The following is a 23,240-nucleotide window of genomic DNA, read 5'->3' as shown; positions in this document are numbered from 1 at the left end:
TTTCATGGTTTTACCGATTACGCTGCTGTTGAATCCTTGTTATATTGTGTTTCTCATGGGAAACCAGTAATTCGTTTCCTCTGCGATTGCCACACACTGAGATAGAGAATGATTTTCGGTTGGATTTTCGGTTTGCAACCGTTCAAATACGTCCTCTGTAATTAAGTGTATTTATTCTGCGTGTTGTATCTCAGCTGTTTGCATCTGATACCTGGAGTGGAGCACCTCCAGCATGCACGACGGTTGTGCACGTACCTAGAAACACCCCCCGACTTCCATTGATTCAACAGCGAACGGTTGTTAATTAACATGACATACTACACTTTCGAACCAACCATGCACTTGTTGGGCTGTAGAGTGGATGTGGGACGTGGGGGGCTGGATTACGGGCATCTGATTACCTTAGCCTACACTGAAGCTTACCCTCCACGAAAAGTAACGACCTATACTCTGGACGATTTCTCTTGCGAAAAGTAACACGCTTGCTTAGGTTTACCAAAAATTTTTAAGCTCTTGAATATCAGAAGGGCTGTAGCAAGGCAATGGCGAGATAGGCCCCCGCCGTAAGCGCAGGCACAAAGGCACTCGCAAAATATCACCGAAAAAGAATAAAACAAAGACGGTTAAGAATTAAGTACGATTTAGGAGATGCTTATCCAAACACTGAATTTTTTGAGAGTGTGATTATGATAATGCCAGTGATTGCAAAGTGTTGTGAATGAACAATTTAGCCATCTTGTGGACATAATGCGACACAGCTGCTAAACTTGACGTCTAAGACATTAGCACCGAGTGTGCTTCGCTCAAAGCGAGGCGTTATATATATATATATATATATATATATATATAATCAGCATGTAATTATAGCTCTTTATCATCTATTTATAAGCAATAATGTATGCTCCATTAACAATTTATGGGCATTGATTTTGTTTTACTTCCGTGTTTTTTCATCGGTGTACTTCATTCAAGTAATTTTTAAAATTATTTTTCGTAATACTTCATAATGCTAAAAGATTATAAAATTTGTTAAATCTGCTACAAAAAGTTGCAGAACGATAGTTTACCGAGACATGGGGCGGGGTTGTGGGTGGGCACAGCTTTGGCTTGAATATCGGGCTATCCTCTTTTGTTGTTGTTTTATTTAACCACACACAATTTGCTACTTTCAGATGGTGGACAAAAATATGGAAACACCAATTATCGTGTCCAATTCGGTGCAGGAAACCTGCTTGCAGTCAAAACAACACCCAGTCGCCTCGAAATGTATAAATACAGGTCCTGTATGGTTTTGACGGGAGTTTTATACCATTCTTCTTCCAAGATAGTGGCAAGCTGAGTTAACGATGGTGGATACGGATAGCGATCACGCCCGCCTCTCTCCAAAGTAGACCACAAAGGCTCAATAATACTGAGATGTGGTGACTGGTGGCCGGGGAAGATGCGACAGTTCGTCTTTTGTGCTCACAAAATCAGTCCTAGACGATATGAGCTGTGTGAACAGGGGCCCCGTTGTCTTGGAACACAGCGTCACCACGGGGGAACAAGCACTGTACCATGAGACGGACCTGATCAGCCAAAATGGTCACGAAATGCTTGGCAGTAATGCGACCTTGCAGGATAACCATGGTGCCTGTGGAATACAACAACATCGCTGCCCGAATCACCACCAAACCCTCGCAATATTTCACTCTCGGGTCCTAAACTGGTCCACAAGTTGGAAACAGTGTGAGGAAAGCCTCATCCGACGAAACTTTCTTCTATTGCTCCACAGTTCAGCATTTGCGTCGTCAGCCTTACACTTTCCTGTTAAGGGTATTTGCAGCACTGACGAGCGGTTTTGGAATTCCAGGTCGCGCAGGAATTCTCTGCTTATGAAGGTCCCTTCGTGTTGTCTTGGTGCGGACAGGATCTGTGGTTGCGACATTAAGTTCTTTATTGACTTTTGCAGATGTCTTATTTTTCGCCACAGTCCTCTTCAGTTACCGTCCATCACCATTACTCAGCACAAACTATCGTTCGCGTTGTGACTTAGCGGATGATGTTTTTTCCGCTTTCTGTGTAGTATAAATCTTCGATATGGTGCCTCTTGAAAAACAAAACACGTCGGCTATCTTGGTAACGGAAGCACGTTCCGTAGAGGTATCAAAAATTTGCCGGCGATCGAATTCACTTAGCTCCGACATAATGCACTCACAACTGCAGTCCGATGAAAATTACTTGATGATTGACGTCCGTCACTTTCCGCTACAGTGTTGCCACATAGGCTGCCGGCTACCGCTCGGTTATAGACGACATACAAACACACAAGTCACTTCACAAATCCTGTATAACGCGTAGCAGTGCTGGAAACGGCCGCCAAGAGGTATGACGGAAATGGGAGATGATCGGCCGACAGCTGATATTAACTGACCAATGACTGAACTGCTGCAGAGGACGCCTTTTGTAGCCTTGAATTTAAACTCGTCTCTTAACCTCACCGTAACTTCGTGATGTGCAGCTTATACGAGAAAACGGCGATCAGCAATGTCCGACAGAACTAAAATCATGATCGTGTTGTTCACGGCGTTTAAGGTTGACCTCTACGAGCAAACTCGAGACAAATTCAGTTTGTGCTAAAAACAAATTTTAATCTCTCGCTATCTTTCATTGGTTACCTGAAACTATACTCAATCTGGCTACACGGGTTGCCGCGTTAGCTACAGATAAGAAGAGCAAGTTAGCACTTGGTTACAGATTATAAGCGACACGAGCACATTCAAAACGACAAAAGGATGGCAGGAAGAGAAATAAGAGAAAAAAAAAAAAACATAGTGCGATAGTCATAATGACTCCGCGAGGTATTGTTGTTGTTATGGTCTTCAGTCCTGAGACTGGTTTGATGCAGCTCTCCATGCTACTCTATCCTGTGCAAGCTTCTTCATCTCCCAATACGTACTGCAGCCTACATTCTTCTGAATCTGTTTAGTGTATTCATCTCTTGGTCTCCCTCTACGATTTTTACCCTCCACGCTGCCCTCCAATGCTAAATTGGTGATCCCTTGATGATGCCTCAGAACATGTCCTACCAACCGATCCCTTCTTCTTGTCATGTTGTGCCACAAACTCCTCTTCTCCCCAATCCTATTCAATACTTCCTCATTAGTTACGTGATCTACCCATCTAATCTTCAGCATTCTTCTGTAGCACCACATTTCAAAGGCTTCTATTCTCTTCTTGTCCAAACTATTTATCGTCCATGTTTCACTTCCATACATGGCTACACTCCATAGAAATACTTTCAGAAATGACTTCCTGACACTAAATCTATACTAGATGTTAGCAAATTTCTCTTCTTCGGAAACGCTTTCCTTGCCATTGCCCGTCTACATTTGATATCCTCTCTACTTCGACCATCATCAGTTGTTTTGCTCCCCAAATAGCAAAACTCCTTTACTACTTTAAGTGTCTCATTTCCTAATCTAATTCCCTCAGCATCGCCCGACTTAATTCGACTACATTCCATTAACCTTGTTTTGCTTTTGTTGATGTTCATCTTATATCCTCCCTTCAAGACACTGTCCATTCCGTTCAACTGCTCTTAAAAGTCCTTTGCTGTCTCTGACAGAATTACAATGTCATCGGCGAACCTTTCTCCATAGATTTTAATACCTACTCCGAATTTTTCTTTTGTTTCCTTTACTGCTTGCTCAATATACAGATTGAATAAGATCGGGGAGGTATTAGAAATTAAAAAAATGCATTTAAACCAATTAAAAGACTAAAAATAATACTCGAAGTCTTTTCATTAGATTTTGGACAAAGCTAATGGTATTCTCACTATTACTGCCTAGATAAGTCTGATCTCGAGTCGGAGTAAAGCAAGTGTGGAGTAATTTTAGAGGACCATGTGTGGTGAAAGTATGGTGGTGGACGAATACCGGTTGAGGTTGACGCGTTTGGTTCGCTGTCGCGAGGAAGTGAGAAAGGCCCGAGTGTGCACTGTAACGGGAGCGCCCATTGGCAGCACAGGTGACGTCGGCAGTTTCGGGTGTCCGGTGTTCTGCGCCGCCGGAAACAGGAGTAGCGTGTTGGCGCAGACGATTGTTCTTCCGCCGTTCTGCCCAGTCAGCTGGATGCCTGCGACCGCGGACACGACCGCCGACTGCCGCCGCCGTCCGTCTTTGCACTGCGACTCTGCCCCCATGGCTAACACAAGCGTTCCACTCATATTCCGTGCCTCCCGATTTCCGCCTGTCACTCGAACACTTTGATTCGAGCTACCTAGATTTCGGAAGGGCGTACGACGTCACATCGTCCACTAATAACCACGATACGATTCTACGTAGTATCCTCACAGATACGAGATTCACACGAAGAATATTTGATAGAGATTGAACCTATAGTCTGATTGAAATTACTTGTTGGTTGACGTTTCACACGTTGGAACTGACTTCCTCCACTTAGATCACTCAACGTCGCGACCGAATTACCCGCCGTACAATATTCCGGTGCAGTTGCAGAGGCATCGAAAATTTAATCTTCAGTATTTCGTTTCACCAGTGACTGAATGTAAGAATTCAAAATGGTGACATAATCTACTCATTAAAAGGTAGAATTTTAGATGGAAGTGTGTGTGTGTGTGTGTGTGTGTGTGTGTGTGTGTGTGTGTGTGTGTGTGTGTGTGGACGCAGCGAAACTCAGGGCGCGCAAATTTTCAGACTATATTCATCCAGTATTTGAGAATGAGACCGCTTAGCGACTTCCAACAAACTTAGCACGTAATTACAAACCTTTATAAACTTTTTTTCGCTGATACTACCTACTAAACGATGAAAGGAAAAAGTTTATTGGTTAGATTTTCGCTGCTCATACAGTAAGGAAGACTTATTTCTTCCTGTATTCGCAACACATGGTGACAGTGTCTACATACAGTAGTAAATCTACCTGAAAAATATTAGCGTAAGCCACATGATTCGGGAGATACGTCGTCAGAAATACAGAGGGTCCATGGTAAATTAGCTTTTGTTTAAAAGCGAACGTAAATTACTAGACACTACTCATCCGACGCTTAGCGAGTTCCATCGAATCTAAATAAACATAATTTCAAACGCGGGAGTTCGGGAACGGAGAGAACCTGATAGTATCCGTTTACAAGACCAGTGGTGAACACTCGAAGCCGTCACATTGTAAAATTATACCAAGTATCTGTTGAAATGAGACAGTAACGTAATATCAGTATTAAGGAAGATGAGTGGGAGACGTAGATTTGTGGGAAGAGTTTTGGTAAAGTGCAGTAAAGAAAATCGCGAACAAGACGCTATTGCGACCAATTCGAGTGTTGTTGCAGTGTTTCAGGTCCTTACCAAGTAGACATGACAACAGACGAACGATTTCAGAGACGCGCAGCTGTGTTCGTAACAGGACGTTATACCCCATACGATTGTTCAACAGCAAGGCTCTGGTTACTTAACTGGAAGCCTTGGGGGGGAAAAAAAGACTTACTTCCCGCGAAACTCTGTGTGATAAATTGAGATAACCTTCATTCGATAAAGACAGTGGGACCATTCTGCTGCTACCATAGACTATCACGAGTAAGGATCCTCAGTGTAAGAGAGATACGGGCGCGTACGTAAACTCAAGTCATTTCCCTTCTCGCTTGGTATGTGATTCAAATAGAACAGGAAATGGATCATCTTGGTACGAAGTACCCTCTGCCATGCGCTGTACAGTGTCTTGTGGTATAAATACATGTATAGATGAGTAACCAGAAAGTCCTTCGCGTCGGATTTGCTCTACTAAATGTTCACGGTGCACATGTCGCTTAATTCTCTCATAACCGCAGCTTTCGACAGTGTCCACAAAACATGATGATGCCAGTCATGAGTGTAAATTTTATTTTCTTCTGGTACTAACTTCGAGCGCACAGATCAGTCTGATAATAATCATGGCATTCGAAACTGGTCATTGAACAAAAGAAACGTTTACTATAATAACTATTCGGTTTCTATATATTGTTTTTTGAAATTCTGAGCTGCTTTTTGCTTTGGGTGTGAACTAAAGCTTCGTCACTTTTCAACTCGTTGTCTGAGGCGGTTTCCAATTAATGAAAAAGATACTAGTGTCATCCCCAGGATTGTTCAGACGAGCTTTCAGACTGAGGACTACATCGTGTTGTTGTTGTTGTTGTCGGTCTTTTTTTTTTTTTTTTTTTTTTTGGAACTGCCGCGTATTCATTAGAACTGCCGCGGCATGGATGTGAGAAAATGAACGGTTCCTTCTTAAGAATATTTGTAGTTCTGAGTTTCTGCTGACGGCAGCTAATCTCTCTCATTGTCTGGGGGTCTTGATTAGCCTGTGCTTTTTGCTGATAACAAAGCAACACACTGCATAAGATTTAATTTGTGGAAAAACTTTAATTTCATTTTGAAGAAACACTCTCGTTTTGTAGCAACGTTCATGGACCAAGTTAAACGTTGCATCCTGAGGAGCAATGCCGCACGTAAGTGCTGGCGCAGTTGTGTTCGAGGACGGTAAATTCAGACAGAAGTGTCGCAGCGTCTTGTTGCGTAGCTGCACAAGCACTACCGCTCTTTATCTTGCGTTTACAGCTCTGTCATCTTTTGGAAGGAGTGTCTTCTTAGAATAGACGCCCGGGGTCATGTCTGAAGTTGGAAAACATGTTTCACGGCAGCAATGCCCGTGGAAAGACCGGGACAGGGCGTACCAAGACATTTCTTGTGCGCCGAGAATCGCATCAGTGCCACCTTGTCTGTCGAACGACACGCACAGGGGCTGCTATAATATGTCGACTTTTCGTTCGTTATGGACGTGGTATCGAAATTGTGGGAGACCAGGAGGGCACTCTTGCCGAGACTGTTGATTTTACCATTTTCAGTGTTCGGAAGTTTATAAATTTTTTCGTGTCACCGAGAAAGTCCACCGTAGACCAGTCGCAGGACTTTCTCGTAGAGTATCCTTTCTTTAGTGTATCAGTGTATAGTATAGTTCCATACTGTTAGACTATTGGTGATATTCTCAAACTTTTCCGCAAAGGGACTTGAGAGGAATAGGCCGTATATAGCAAATGAGGATGACACATTACACTTTTAATTAAAATCACACAAAAAATGTACTGTGACAACTTAACAGACATTTTTAAAATTGTAGCCAAACAGAAGATTTTCAGATTTTCTGTGCTATCCTTAACGGTATTCGCGGAATTTATAGCTTCCGCGTTTAATAATATCGGAGTGTCTGACAGCTGATTAGGATCTGTAGTGAGTGCCGTTGGAGCAAAACGTGAGGTGTTTAGTGTATTTATTTTGTGCTAAGCTATAGTAATTACAGATCGCGCGGGTGTTAACGTGCCATAAGACACTATATTTTGTGGAACTACAGTATTATCCGTAGAGTTTCATGGTGGGAGGTTTTCAGCGCTCTTGGATTTTTATTAATCCATCTTAAAGTCCAGTTACGAGGAGGTACGCTGACTCTTTCCATTGCACACCCTGACCTACGGTTGTACGACTTCGCATTGTTGCATTGTAGGCAGAACACAGTCGCTCATTCGTCGCCACATACCTATGACATGATCTTCCAGCTGAAGTTGCGAACTTCATTCGGAAATTAACGAATTGTACTGTTCTCTTTCCGTAACTTACTTATATAAATTAGCTGCATGAAGAAAAAATGTGGTCAGGCAGGGCCGAATTGTTTAAAGAAACACAGTACTCATATGAAACACAAACATTTGATTTCATCTGTTAACCTCTCCATGTGCTAATAATTTCCGATAAATATTCGGTACTTCAGCGCAGTTAATTTCGTAACTCTTATCACTTGTCACTTAATTAAAACATGTGTAATCTATGTTATAAGGGCAGCTAAATCAAAACGACGCAGATGGAAAACAGTAAGTAAATTGTTTATTATTTAAAAAATAATTACCATAACTGTTAAAGCATTTATATCACTCTGAGACCAAATGGCTGGGCAGCCAAATCAAAACGACGCAGATGGAAAACAGTAAGTAAATTGTTTATTATTTAAAAAATAATTACCATAACTGTTAAAGCATTTATATCACTCTGAGACCAAATGGCTATTTCCTTCATGGAAAAATGTTTGCGACTGCCTATGGAACCATGGTTCGTCCAGATGGTATCGACCTCCACGACTGACTTTCTTCAGGACTGTAAAAATATGGAGAGATCGGGACGTACGGAGGATGTGTAAGGGTTTCCAACGTCTGCAGTTTATTCGCAACAACCTCGGCAACATGTGGACGAGCCATGAAGAAAGACATTTGTTGTTGTCGGTTTGTTTCGGACGAAGAAAAACACACCTGGTTACAATCATAGTTTCGTAGACAACCGCAAACATTTTTTCCATGAACGCAGTGATCGTTTTGTCTAACGGTGGGATAAACGTATTACGAGGTATGGCAATTATTTCTAAAATAATGTCTCCTTACTTTTTTTCATCTGTCTCGTTTTTATTTGTGTGTGCCTTTTACTAACCGGCTAAAACGTTCACCCAGTCCCAGCTGCACGTTGCCTGTCTAACGACTTCCAAAGGCAACAAAAATTTGATTTTCAGTGTGTCATATGTTTAATACAATAGCTTACTTTAAAAGTTTCCAGACCTTTGACGCTGTTTTACGCTGTTTTAATCATGGGAGTTCGATTCTTGAAAAAATTCGGGTGGCCATGGGGTGAGTTATGGGGTTACTGGTTCATTGTTGATTGCCTCCTTCCTCGGGTTCATTTGGTCAGATACGGCCTGTCGCGTTACTACTTTCTGAATCTAGTTCTAGCTGCATTGGAGAAAGGATCAATGACAGAAAAATAGTTTGCTATATAATCTTAGTTTACTGCGAAAAATAGTTTGCCCTAGAATATTACTTCACTGTGCTCTTCATGTTGTTGTTAGTCGTTTGAGAGTCGTTTGCGTACGGCTCTGTGCTAGTTTGGTTTCTTTTGTTGTAGAAATTAAGGGTCCCAACTTTTATGTCGTGCTGCTTGAATACGTAAATTGATGTCTTGTCACTGTTGTCACAATGAGGATGTGTTCTCCTATAGGAGGTAATGACACAAGCTTCTGGTTAAAGGATACAATTGTACGGTTTTACTTCAGTAAGGTAAAGTTCTGCTCTTCTGTAGTGCAGTGCATAAATTTTTCGCGAAGTACCAGAGGCAAGGAAAGGTCTTTTCTATTACAGCGTTGTGGAGTTGATGGCACTTAGAACACAACAGGAAACAAACGTCCATAGGCTACGCTTTTGGTGTATGAGAATAGATCTCTTAATTAATGTTATTGGGTTAGGAAATATTTTTTACGGAGGAGAAATAAACTGTAATCCGAGCAGCAAGCACTGGACGTAATTTGCTGAACAACACACTGCGATTAGAGTATCTGGGAAATCATTTCGCATATGATTTTTCTGTTACTCCAGGCAATAGGTAATGTAGTTTGTATTAGCCACCCAATTAATTCGATATCAGTTTGTGTAAGAAGCAAGGAGGAGATATATGAGCAAATACTTGCAGAGAAAATGGTGCATTGTGTGACATTAGAGAGTATCAAAGTATTTGAAAATTGCAAGCGAAATATTGCGTAAAATTAGTGTGGTCAATTTTTTGGCTCGCTGTACTCCCTCAGATTCGTATCTTCCGCTGCAGACTTGAAGGTTCTGGGTGATTGTAATTAAAGTGCAGCTACTGACGGAGGCCGAGTGTGGGTTGTAACTATCGTATGGCAGCGAAACTTAGTAGATATGCTAATGCGTTAATGCAGATCCGATTTATGGTGGAAAACAGTTCAAATTTTGGCCACCAGGTGCAAATCTGGCGTTGTACTGCATCTCGTCAACGTTTCCGGTTCTTATATTGAACTAACTGTATAAGCAGTGACTAATAATAAAATTAACATTACTACTTTCTGACTTGTTTGATTTTTTCTGCCCACGTCGCTTTACGAATCCATTATATATGTAAACATTTCTGTACGTCTTTGTTGCATTCACAGCGCCATATTTACATCTGTAGGCCATAATTGGAACCATTTTTTGTTTTCCTTCAGTGTAAATCGGTTCCGCTTTAGAATAGCTGCAAGGTTTCGCTGCCATGCGATAACTGCAGCTCATACTGAACCTCTGTGAGTAGGTGTACCCTACTTAAAAACACCTGGTAGTTTACAACATCCGCTATGGTGGCAGAAGCTGTGTGGCCACCGGCTGTCCCGCTGGGAAAAGATGTGTTTTACGTAACGGTGCGACGCCGCGCGGCGGCGGCGGCAGCAGCCTTGGCGCACGATAAGGTGGTGTTTTATCGCGCGACGTGGCGTGGTCCCGTGTGCAAACGCTGGCCGTATACCGAGCGGACACGTCTCCACGTCTCGCTGACGAGTGGCTCGTGTTGTCGCGGCCCGCATCTCCACCATGCTGGTAGCCGCCCTAACGAAATCGTGACTCCCCTGCCTCCACGAAGAACTGGTGTTAAATGAGCCTTTCCTAACATCCCCTACACGTCATCGCCCCATCGTCTGTCGATGCCACGCTTATGTCCTCCAGATGAGAGAACACTTCCGATGTAACTGTTTAGCATTGTTAACAGATTTGTCAGTCTACCAGTAGTGATGAATTTCGAAGCAAAATTTCGGTCCAAATCACATAGATTGACAGGACCCGCTCCGGTTGAACTAGGCTATCTCATATCAGAAAATGGCCCAGTTTCGCCGAAACGTTCACGTTAGCAATATACTTGATCGAGATCACGTATCTGTTGTCTAGCGGTTCAGGCGCTCAGTCCGGAACCACGCGACTGCTACGGTCGCAGGTTCGAATCCTGCCTCGGGCATGGATGTGTGTGATGTCCTTAGGTTAGTTAGGTTTAAGTAGGGGACTGATGACCACAGATGTTAAGTCCCATAGTGCTCAGAGCCATTTTTTTTTGTTGCTTCAGAGAGCAGCACTTGGACTCCAGTCGTAGAATCGGATGCGACGCTAGTGCCGTCATGCTCAAGTGCAGTCTCTCTTGCAACACGCCGGAACGTCTAGTACAAGTGTTAAAACACGATAAGTGTTTTGAGACTTGTATTGAGTGTTGTATCCACATAATTTCCGCACCTTGCAATTGTATTAGGTGAAAAAAATTGCATTAGAATGTGCTTTTTATAAACGAAAGAATTCTTGTGTTAGTTATACGCTGTTAATATTTGGCTTGTTTAATGACCTAGGCACCTGGTATCTCTTCTTCCAGATGTCCTGTTTGGTTTTGATGCAACTAGTCCGGCTGTCTCAGTCTAATTATTCGGTGGTTTGTACAAATACACAGTGACAAGTAGGAGGATGGGTGTCTTCCAGAATTTTAGAGCTTGTACTTTGCCTTAGTCTTAAAAATTCAGTCTGTCTTTGAAGCGCCCGGGTACATTTAGCACATGCGAGAAGAAAACCCGCTGTACTTCATACCAAAAATGTTTGCCACGACAGTATTTGTACTGCGACCGCCCCCTCCGAATCCGCTCTCTGCCACCCCTCCCTGCGCCACCACTTGCCACCCATGCCACTCTTACCTGCGTACGAAACAGGACAGGACTTCTCGTTTCGCCTAACCTCGAGTGTTTGCCCGAATATTAACTGGCTACTCAAACTCCGATTACTTCTCCCGCCAGGTGCGATATAGTATCGGCTCTGAGCACTATGGGACTCAACTTCTGAGGTCATTAGTCCCCTAGAACGTAGAACTAGGTAAACCTAAGTAACCTAAGGACGTCACACACATCCATGCCCGAGGCAGGATTCGAACCTGCGACCGTAGCGGTCTCGCGGCTCCAGACTGCAGCGCCTAGAACCGCGCGGCCACTTCGGCCGGCACGATATAGTATCGCTCTTGGACACTAACCACGTTTTGAAGTCTTTCCATAGACGTTTAACCTCAACCCCCCCACCACTCACCCACAAGCTTTGGGAGGGGGATAAAGATAACCCAAGGGCGTCTAGAGGCAAGGCTGTGTAGTTTATGACAGTCATGGATAACCCTGGATGACATTAACGACAGCTGTGACGAAATAGTCCTGCTGCGTGTGCAATCGTGTAGCACGTTTCTAACTTTTTGTATGCAAGCTGCAGTGTGAGAAACAGCGGACAGCGGAATTGTTCATTAAAAAGTGACTTTAAAAATGTTAATGGATGACTGGATAATGTTAAAGGATGACTGGATAAGTTTGAAGTGGGCTCAGAATAACAAGTCCATCTTTACCTTCACATTTTTTGTTGTGAGACAAGTGAGTACTGGCAGTATGGCGCATTTTTTACATGTTTCTGAAGGTAGCCGTCGAAAGAAAAAGCCCTGGCAGTCACTTCTTTACTTTGCTTCCCGCTAAGAATTTGTTGAAAATGGTTCCATCGCGGCTGTTAATTTCGTCACAATTACTAGAAAATTTACACGCACTGCAGGCCTCTGGTTCGATAATATACGAGGGGGCTTCAAAAAGTAAGTTACACATTATTATGGGAGGTCTAGTAACTACTACTCAATGCTGCGTACACTTTAGAGGAACACAGATGCGTGACGCTGTTTTTCAACACAGTCACCGAGCCTCTGTAAACGATGGCCGGAACGTTCCGCTCCATGGTTACGGTGCATTTCGAGGGCCATTGTGTGAACGTTCTCATCGTTGAAAAATCTCTTTTCCCCCAGACGTTCTTTCAGCTTGCAGTAAATATGGAAACAGCATGGTGAAAGGTGTGGGCTGCAAGGCGGACCAGAATCACCTGCGTCTGTGCAGTCTCGGTGAAATTGATCGCAGGATTTGCATTTAGTCTTTATACCACCCAAATTTCACGGTAAATGTGCGTGCAATTTAAACATTCCGGCCACGAGAACCTTATTATTCCGTGTACTTCACTTGTGGAGTAGGTTTCCAGCGCCATATCAATCGCACTGTCATGCACCTGTTATCCGTGCTTCTGCGGAACAACGTGTGCAGGAAACCCCTAAATATGTACTATTTTCTGACAACGCGCCACACTTGTTGCAAAATGGTCTTAGCGTGATGTAACTTACTTTTTGAAGTCCCTATGTATATGAAAGTATCACTTGATTAGGGCTCAACAGGGGCTTGTGATGGATGTTGATACATTTTTAATGACAATATGTTTATGTGGTGAGACAATATGTGTATGTGGTGTTGCTCCTTAACTAGCACGTTTACAGATCTCAGCATGGTACCGGAAACGGAAGCTGGCGACTTCTACGTGCGGGAGGTGAAGGATATGGTTAACATCACCATGAGGCTTCTCGCAGACGGTAAGTCAAACTGCCTTCCCACGATTTCGCAGGTCCTGCGGCGATGGCGTGAAACTACGATTACTGCTGTTATTATTACATTCTCTTTTTCTTGTTGTATGAGCTGAAATGTTAAGACAACGTAGCTTCAGTCGTCCAGGTACTGTCTTGTGCAGTGAGATTTTATCCTTTTCTACACTGTGTATGATGGAATGGAGTAATCTTGAATGTTGTACTAAAACGTCATACAACGTGTGGAGCAAGCAAGTGATTATGCAGTTTTGTCAAAGACACAGTTGGAGGCCGTGCCTGTTACGAAATAAATTGTTTATGGTGTACAGCAACCAGCCACAAATTGGTTTTAGATTACTTCATTTAAAAAGTACCGTTACCAGTTTCGAATTTATCACAATTCAGAATCAGACGGATATTTCGTGCTTTCATTAAAACAAATTATACATTCGTTTCCTGTGAGTGGCCTTGGATAAACAATAATGCACAATTATAAACGTGTAACCAAATGGGTGCGCTACCGACGTCTTCGTGATATAATTACAGAAATTGCCGGATTCCATGATTTGTCCAAGCTGAAGCCGCTATCTCTATTAATTAAATTGGACAATTCATGGAATCCGGCAACGTTCGTGTTGGGGACAGCGCCACTCTTTTAGTCACTTTGTTAATTGTAGTCTGCAATGGTTATCAGCCTCTACTCAACTGCAACCAGCGTCCAACACATTTGTACTGATGGCACAGGTAACGTCAACAATTGTGACCGTAGTCTTGAGGATCACAAATTCATTGTTTTAAAACGTCGTGGCCGCAGTAAGTGTCGGTCTCATCCTGAAGCAGTTTCGACAAGAGCACCCTGAGTGACCAGTCATCAGTTGGGTGGAGTGAGAGTACGCTACTGCTGAAGCCATATGTACGACTGCAGGGTTACAATTGCCTGTATACGCACATTCGATCAGCGCGTTAATACACTGACGGACTGCATAACAGTTCACAGTCTCAGTAAACTTAGGGATATCCCACATCTCTTGTATGTCCTGAATCGTCTTTTTGGTTGCTGATCTATTAAATGTTCTCGAAACATGAATGTTACTTCACCGGAGACAGCGGGATTTTAAGGAAAAATTCATTGTCTTGGCAACATGTCACATGCTAACGTGTATGCCTGCGGCCTGTATTTTGAGAAAGATTTCTACGATTGCTGTTATTTTGTCTATATGGGGCACTTGTTGCTGTTTGAGAGCACCAGACACAGTTATTTCAGGATTCGAAGTTCCTTTACAGCTTCTCGAACTTAGTTCCATGGGATGACCAGGAACGTTTGAGGAAATTATTTACCTATTCATTGCACACTTGCTATTCTCCCTCATACATTTTACAAGTGTTCACATAGCCCTTTTTCTGGTGTGTGTTGTGAAGTACGAAACATGGAAGGGCATGAGCTCAGTAACCTACACGTCCTGATTTTAGTGGTGTAACAGACGCGAAACCAAGTGGAAAATAAAACTTCAAATTCCTACGAATTGTGTGCGAGTTAAATGTCCGTATGTTAGTGTTGAATATAATGCACAGTGGTATTAAACACTACGAGCCGATACTCTGTACTGCTTGTGCCCCTGGTTGGCGCGGCCTCTTCACAGTGTGTCTCCCGGGAAGAGGTGTCAGTATTCACGGATATGGCGGGACCGATCATTTGAAGCAAAGTATACCTTCCGAGGAGATCACGAATGTAAAATTAGAGAGATTCGAGCGCGCACGGAGGCTTTCAGACAGTCGTTCTTCCTGCGAACCATACGCGACTGGAACAGAAAAGGGAGGTAATGACAGTGGCACCTAAAGTGCCCTCCGCCACACACCGTTGCGTGGCTTGCGCAGTATAAATGTAGATGTAGACCTTCTTGTGGACACACATGTCTTATTCCGAATGGTTTGTAGCATACATTTAATGTACGTTATTTATTTTGTTTATTATTCACTGCATTGTCAGATTTACTCATGTACAGCAATTACTGAACATTGCGTTTTACAAAATTTCGATTGAAATATGTGTTTTTAACGCAGTGATCTTTAAGCATTGTCGTACACATCACATTACAGCTGGTGTATGGCTCACAATAACTGTTCGAATATCCACCGTCAACTTAAATGCATTTGCACAATCTCGGGAGAACAAGTTGTGTTGCTTGTCTGTCTGTCTGCACATTCCCTAATGAGGACAGCAGCGTCCATGATGCAGTCTAGCTGTTCGTCTCGCATATCCAGCTTTTGTTTGTACACCTGAGCCCGAAAACATATGTATGTTGCATATGTTCTGTCTCGGAAACCATTCGGAATGGAGGCAGATATCCAGATGACGGTTTTTGCTTCAAATAAACGTTCGTGTCATATCCCTAAATATTGACTGTTCCTCCTGGGACACCTTGTATATAAATGGTACTAGTGGATAACGTTTGGGAGTATCGTGAAAGGTATTTGCAGATGATTCTGCTGTATGTACTGAAATTCAGGAGGACCTGAATGGTTCAGGGATTGACAGTTGACTCTCAACAAAAGAAAGTGATATATTGCGCATAGACAGACGGCAAGACTCGTTATTGTTAGATTTCAGGATTACTGAAACACGTCTAGGAAAGGCCACATCCATAAATAAATGGGGCTGTTGGTACGGAACGGTGTGAAGTGAGATGACTAAATGCAGAGAAGGCCGGGGAGATTCACTGGAGTAATCCTCACAAAGTATAGCCCACGCACGAAAACCCTCGTTGGACAGCTACTTGAGTACCGGTATTGCTCTTCAGTTTGAGACCCCCTACCACAGAAGATCCGAATAAGAGCAGCGCGTTTCGTCACAGCTTCCTTTAGCACTCCAGAGCGCGTCACGGAGATTCTCGCCCAAAGCGACAGGCAGACGTTAAGAGAGAGGCGTTGTGCATCTTAAGATGAGTTACTATTTCAATACCTAGCGCTTAAGTCCCTAGAAGAGCGATACAAAATACCACTTCGTCCTGTACATACCGTAAACCTATAATAAGAGAAATTCGGGCTCATACAGAAGGGTATCGAGAGACGTTGTTCTGCGGGTTATACGCGACTCAAGAGGAAAAAGGGGAAGTGTTACTGGCACCAGGAGTACAATCCGCCACACATCGCAATGTGGCTTAAACAGGTAACATATTCCTGGTGTTCTGGAGAACGTGTTACTTGTTTTATATTGTTGTTGTTTTCTGTGAAACAGCGACGGAAATTTCAATTAATGTAGATACGGGAGTCTTGCCGTCAGTTCAGGACGTAGAGCACAACGGTGCCGCAGCAGTAGTAGCCGTACACTGTGTAGCGATGTTGCGGCCGCCGGGTCGCGGAGTGGCGCCGCGCCACGGCTGCGGGCGGCCTCTGCAGGCCGGCTCTGTAATTGGGTGGGCACGGGCGCAGGCCGCCCCCTGCATAAGGTCCCCTTTGTGGGCCGGTCCGGGCCGGGCCGGCGGCAGGCGCTCTGCTCCGCGGGGCCGCTGCAGAAAACGGCCTCACCCACTCACTGCGCCATGTGATGGCGCGCGCGCGCCTCTCCACCACCTCGCGCACGTTTTGCTACCGCACCTGCTGAGCATCGATACCTTCTCTGCTCGGACGCCAGTCAGGTCAGTACCACCGTACGGGAATAATCCCCCCTCTACCCCCTCCCCCCTATCGTAATAACTGCGAAGTGCGGAACAGTCGTAGCAGAGAGAGAGAGAGAGAGAGAGAGAGAGAGAGAGAGACTAGTATAGCATCCAAAGTAGGCGGTTGCGTGTTTAAATTTGTATCGCTTGCGGTACAGCAAATATACCAGACTCTTGCTTAGTTCCTATAGAAATACCGTATGAGAGGTGGTAGGATGAACCAAAACGGGGGGGAAAATACAGTTAACATGAGCTCTGCAGTGCGTACGTCAAGAGCTGTGAGCACTTCCATCTTCTCTACTGTGAAACACGTCCTGTCTGCAGATACCGAGCGAGGTGGCGTAGTGGTTAGCACACTGCACTCGCATTCGGGATGACGACGGTTCAATCCCGCGTCCGGCCGCCCTGATTTAGGTTTTCCGTGATTTCCCCAAATCTCTTCAGGCAAATTCCGGGATGGTTCCTTGAAAGCGCACGGCCGACTTCATTCCCCATCCTTCCCTAAACCGATGAGATCGATGACCTCACAGTTTGGCGTCCACCCCCAAATCAACCGCAACCCCCTTTACAGATAAAGTAAACTTAGCTCGTAAGGTATGCACATCAGAGCTCTTGGTTACTGAAACTTTTTTCTTGTTTTGGTCCATACTACCACCTTTCAAAATATGGTACGCAAAGATCTTGTAGTAGAGAAGATTTGTTTCACAATATCGAAGATGTAGTAGTCGCCATACTTGCTAATGTGTGAATTTTAGAGCCTATCTTACTAGACTTTTTTTCTTTTCTTTTTGTGACCCGCACCACTGAAAGTTTGTCAGTGGAGTTCCGGTTCACACTCTGTGTCTATGGCACATGACTTTTGAACTCTCATACACGGATTCACGGTATAATTGAAGCAACCAGTTGCACTGGTATTTAATTTATGCCTTCTTATCTATTAAATTCAACATCATGTGGCGTGCGCAGGCGTGCGCAGTTTACACTACACCCAGATTATTATATATTTTCGCCCACTGTGCATTAAACTTCTAATTGTGCCACAACACTAGTTATCAGTACACTGAGCTTTATCTGTAACTTCATCATTTGTTGCATGTTGAAACTCACGTCTGAAATGACGCTTGCTAAATAAATGGCCTTATGCAAAATGCAATGTTATTCTCTCCTTTTTTGTTACCTAAGCATGTTTCGATACCTTTGTGTCATCTTCGAAATGACCATAAAATAATAAACCAAAACTTCTTAACTGCATTGCAGTCTAAAGGTAATTAAGTGAGACTGCCGACCAGAGGCCAGGTAGCAGAAAAATATGTTGTGGTTTACATTAGGCCAATTTGTAAACAATTTTGCGCTGGTGTCACACCCGTGCGGTGGTGCTGACTGATGCTGCAAATTTATATCTTCATTGTACATAAAATGAAATGTCTCAGAATTGGATCATAACGTTTGTGACCGACAATTAAACAGACATGAACATGTATTCATGGTTGCAATTATGTACACAGCTACTTCTTCCTCTCTGCCACTAACATTACTGAGACAACAGAGCATACAACATTACTGCTTGGTGTGTTTACTTTTTTCTCGAGCAGTCTCTCAGAATGTAGACGTAATGACAAATGATTTCTGTGAAAACATAATATGATGATCTAACAAATGCCTGTCCAACTTAATGTGCAAACTTTTTTTTTTGCTAAAACTAAAAAAAGTATATATTGAGATATTACAACTTGGCATCCACGTTAAGACGCACAATTCCTTTGTCCTAGTGAAATACTGGAAGGTCACGTTTGTAGTCATATCTTGTGCAAACGCTGGCAGTTAATTGTAACGGGATTAGCAACATTCAAAAGCCGTTAATAATCAGTGGCATGTAATCTGTCGGCACTCTTTTTGTACAGGTCGTTCAGCTTGTAACTGCCGTAACTTGAAGTTTTAGTTCCACCGTGAACAGCAGTTAACATGAGCAAAATTACAAGAGAGTTAGTGCAGTAGTTAAACGTGGTCAGATAGCCCATTCTATAATCGCAGCACGAACATGTGGATTCATATTGTCCCTGGTCTCTGTCAATAATCTGTGGCTACTGAACCAGTTTCACAGCGATTACTGGTTGACCGATTACTGAGCTGATGTTCCTTCTGTTGCGAGCCCATTGTTACAGGTACTCTTTACAGGCGTTAAGAGTCTCCAGTTTAGCAGCTTCTGCTTGCACTCTTCCCAGTCAGTCGACCACTTGAGATTCGTTCATACATAACAGCTTTTCAATTTCATAAATTCCGAAGGAATACGCTTTTGTAGGTCGAGCCAGTAAAGCGACGGTGTATGAAAGAACCGTTCATTAATTTTTTAGATAGCCTCGAAACGTGCTGCATTATGAGAGTAAAGCAGTAGAGAACGTCTACATCATCAGACACATTGCAGTGTACACAGAACATAACACCCCATCCCCCCATATCTCTCTCTCTCTCTCTCTCTCTCTCTCTCTCTCTCTTCCCCTCCCTCCCTCCCTCCTCCCCACACACCCTTTCCCCCTTGTTCCGAGCACGGTAGAAGAGCAAGACAGAAGTTTTCGGGAAAATTTGCGTTGTTATCATACGAGAATTGTGATTTTGTTGGAAGACATCAATGGCGTTCTCGTACACAGCTGCGCGCATGTACAAGACTCGTGGTTCATATGGCTGTAACATCTCTTGTAGCCAACCCACGTTGCGACCATTTATTGTTAAGTCATGCCCCTCCCCTACTGCCACGTGAGTAACCCACGTGACCGCCCTGCGCTGACACCGCTACACTCATCCGTCACGTGACGTAAGCTCCGTGATCGGCGCCGGCTGCTTACCGGACCGTCCTCTTTCTCTTTTTATTTTACCAGCGCACGTCCTTGTTCTTTCAAGTCTTGCATAGACAACTGGAGAACTGGACGTGTTGCGATGGCAGGATAACAACATTTTATACTAAACCAACGCCCGTCATGGCGGCATCGAATTTTTGAGTTCCTTCTTCGTCTGATGACTTTCAGAGAGAAGTCTGTGGGAAAGTCAGGTCTACCCGAGAGATGAAACCTCCCTCATCTTATGCGTGAAATACAGGCTGTAGAGGCATACCTGTTAAAACTGAACACCTTCACTTGAAAAACTCTTTATCCTGGCCTTCCATTATTCATTAATCACAAAACTACGATCATTTAGAATATCTACAAGCATATCCGCAATATATTCCCTAACTCCATTAATCTGTTGCATTATTTCGATCAGTGAAACTTAGTGCTAAAAGGAAATAATGTATCACATCGTATAATAGCTCATATAGAGAGCGAGAGCAGCATTTTATTTGCTGACAATAGTATTTATAGAAACATCGCAGAACATTTTTTTTAAGTGTTTGACGGCTTGGATACGCACGGAACACTGACATTATCAGTTTATGTAAATACTATGTAGTTAACCGAAAAAAGATATGTTGTCATTGACATGGTCTCTCATGGTTTCAAAGAGCTCCGTTAAATTTGTGAGGTGGTAGTATTGTTAATATGTTCCTGCCGTGCAGAAGTTTTTATCCTTGAGATTGCCCTAAAGTGCCTTTCCAACAACGTGCCCTTCGATAAATGTATAGCAGGAAGGAAATCTCTTCATAAGGTACATTTAGATGTGGCCATGTAAGAACAAAGTATCGGAGCTACTCCAGACACACACATATAGCTTCAGTGGTAAAGTGATATTCTTGACTATGTGGCCATACAACTAACTAACGTAGAGGGTATGTGAAGAGTGGAAGTGGAAAACAGTTTTCATTGCTGTTGTATTGACAGTATTCTCTTGCATGTCCCTATACTTCTTCCAAGCGTCAAATCCTGGAGGACATGTTTCAGTCATTCATTACTAGTTGGCGCATGGTCTTTGCGCCCAGCAATGGGTCGCAATGGAGTACCAAGTGCCGTGCATTGCAGAAACATTGTTGTCAGTGCAGAGGTCTAAAATCTTGGCACTTAACGCCAGTCAGTTTCCTAATATGGGACTTAGGACGTAAATTATTTATTTTCTCGTCCTTTTCATTTTTTGTGGTGAAGAGGTGGGCAGCACAATTTTGTATTATCAGAACACCACCTCAGTTGTTTGGGTGCAAATAGGGTTACCTACACGAAGAAAGAAATTGTCTTGGTTCTCCTGACAAATGTGAGATGTCATACTTAGAACATTTCCACCGTTCGTATGAAGAATAGATAATTTGAAATTCAAAAAACAGGGCGGAACACGATAGACTCTTACCAGCATTACCCAATCCCACGGTAGTTTTAGCAATTACAGTCTTTTAGCTACAGCGGAAATATTTGTCACAATCTGCCATCTTTATCGGTCGTCCCGTAAAAGCACTTCATTTTGATCGTACACGCAAGTCACTTGCGATAAGTACGTAAATATGTCCGTAATTTTCCACGAAGATGACACTGTAGGAAATGCAAAACTATTGTCTAGAATTAACATGTTTTGTCCAGCTATGCACGGGGTTACGATATTTTACTGATACCCGTGCGAGGTCGGATGACCATTTCTTTCGAGAGTTTTAGACAAAGTACAGCTTTTTTCCGAAGCAGTATGGATTCACCTACATGGATACTCAGAAAATCACATTTAAGTGCCTGGCAGAGGGTTCATCGAACCACCTTCACAATTATCTGTTATTCCAATCTCGTATAGCGCGCGGAAAGAATAACACCTATATCTTTCCGTACGAGCTCTGATTTCTCTGATTTTATCGTGGTGATCGTTCCTCCCTATGTAGGTCGGCGTCAACAAAATATTTTCGCGTTCAGAGGAGAAAGTTGGTGATTGGAATTTTGTGAGAAGATCCCGTCGCAACGAAAAACGCCTTTCTTTTAATGATTTCCAGCCCAAATCCTGTATCATTTCTGTGACCCTCTCTCCCATATTTCGCGATAATACAAAACGTGCTGCCTTGCTTTGAACTTTTTCGATGTACTGTCAGTAAGGATCCCACACCGAGCAGCAGTATTGTAAAAGAGGACGGACAAGCGTAGTGTAGGCAGTCTCCTTATTAGGTCTGTTACATTTTCTAAGTGTCCTGCCAATAAAGCGCAACCTTTGGTTAGCCTTCCCCACAACATTTTCTTTGTGTTCTTTCCAATTTAAGTTGTTCGTAATTGTAATACCTAGGTATTTAGTTGAATTTACGGCTTTTACTTTAGACTTATTTATCGTGTAACCGAAGTTTGAGTTCCTTTTAGCACTCATGTGGATGACCTCACACTTTTCGTTATTTAGGGTACCTGGATGCCCATCCTGTTAAGATAGCCGGAAAGGTAGGCTAATGATCTTCCTGCAGAGACTCGACATGAGTCGTTCCTTCCAGCAATATGTGGCGTCTGCCTGCTTACTGTGGAACCACACTGTAGTACACATGTGATTCTAATTTCCGATTCACTCTGACAGTGGGGCGTAACCATTGTGGGCCAACATAAAGAAAACGAGACACTTGTTAACGTACTGTAAGAAACCTAGAGGTTGTTGCTTAAAATTTGCAAAGCATGTTTTACTGGTTAGGTTTATGTGAGGAAATGCCAAAGCTGGTAATCCTCTGCCAAGTATTCACATTTGGCAAATTCGCACTACCAGCTCCCTTGATTGAAAAGAATCGAGCTCCTAAATGTCTCAAGACGCCACTACCATTTACTTCATACACGTCCCGTAGTTATTAATTTATCTGTAGGAGGTGGTAGATGACTCTGGCTGCTCCGTATTCAGGGTAGATGATTGATTAGAGACGCGGTGGCCGGTAATGTGCTTTGTAGAGCTTCAGTAAGTGTCAAAAATTAACGTTTCGTAACCTTCATTAATGAAATCCAAGCTCTTTCACAACAGCTCGGAGCTCTGCGTCTGACTTTGTTTTGTCTGTACTAGCCGCCATTGCCTAAGTAACTCAATAGTGAACGGAGTCTTTAAACCAGAGCCGCTAAGCCCGGAAACTAGTTGTGTTTTTCTGTGCTGCTGCTGCGGTGCATGCCTGGAGCACTGTAGCGAAGCGGTGACAACTACGCGGCCTTGCCTATGCAGTGCCGTGTACGACCACGATAACGAATTATGGGCACATAACGCGGCTCACGCAGCCTGCTTCTCGCTCGTCCAGTCGCAGTCTTACTGGAAGAGTCGAGATGGCCACTGCTCCGATGTTGCCTGTCGCCCTGGTGCCACCCTTCCGTAAGTTCCAGCGGCATAGCTGAGTATAGTTAACCCTTTCGCACGGGCTGATGCCGCGCTCACAGTTTCTGTGTGTGTGTGTGTGTGTGTG

At 43.4% G+C, this 23,240-nt stretch overlaps 1 protein-coding gene across 6 annotated transcripts in view; it reads left to right on the top strand.

Annotated features, from left to right (window-relative positions):
* Window positions 1-23,240, top strand: part of LOC124619560 (RNA-binding protein fusilli) — a 775,817-nt gene that overhangs the window by 620,457 nt on the left and 132,120 nt on the right. For all 6 annotated transcript variants that reach the window (XM_047146047.1, XM_047146046.1, XM_047146048.1 and 3 more), the window contains one exon: window positions 13,197-13,289. In XM_047146047.1, the coding sequence (XP_047002003.1) occupies window positions 13,197-13,289 (93 nt within the window). The remainder of the gene's footprint in view (window positions 1-13,196; window positions 13,290-23,240) is intronic.

Source organism: Schistocerca americana, chromosome 6 (assembly GCF_021461395.2).
Source record: "Schistocerca americana isolate TAMUIC-IGC-003095 chromosome 6, iqSchAmer2.1, whole genome shotgun sequence".
NCBI lineage: Eukaryota > Metazoa > Arthropoda > Insecta > Orthoptera > Acrididae > Schistocerca > Schistocerca americana.
Note: the sequence above shows the minus strand (reverse complement) of the source record. Positions and strands in the feature narration are given on the sequence as shown.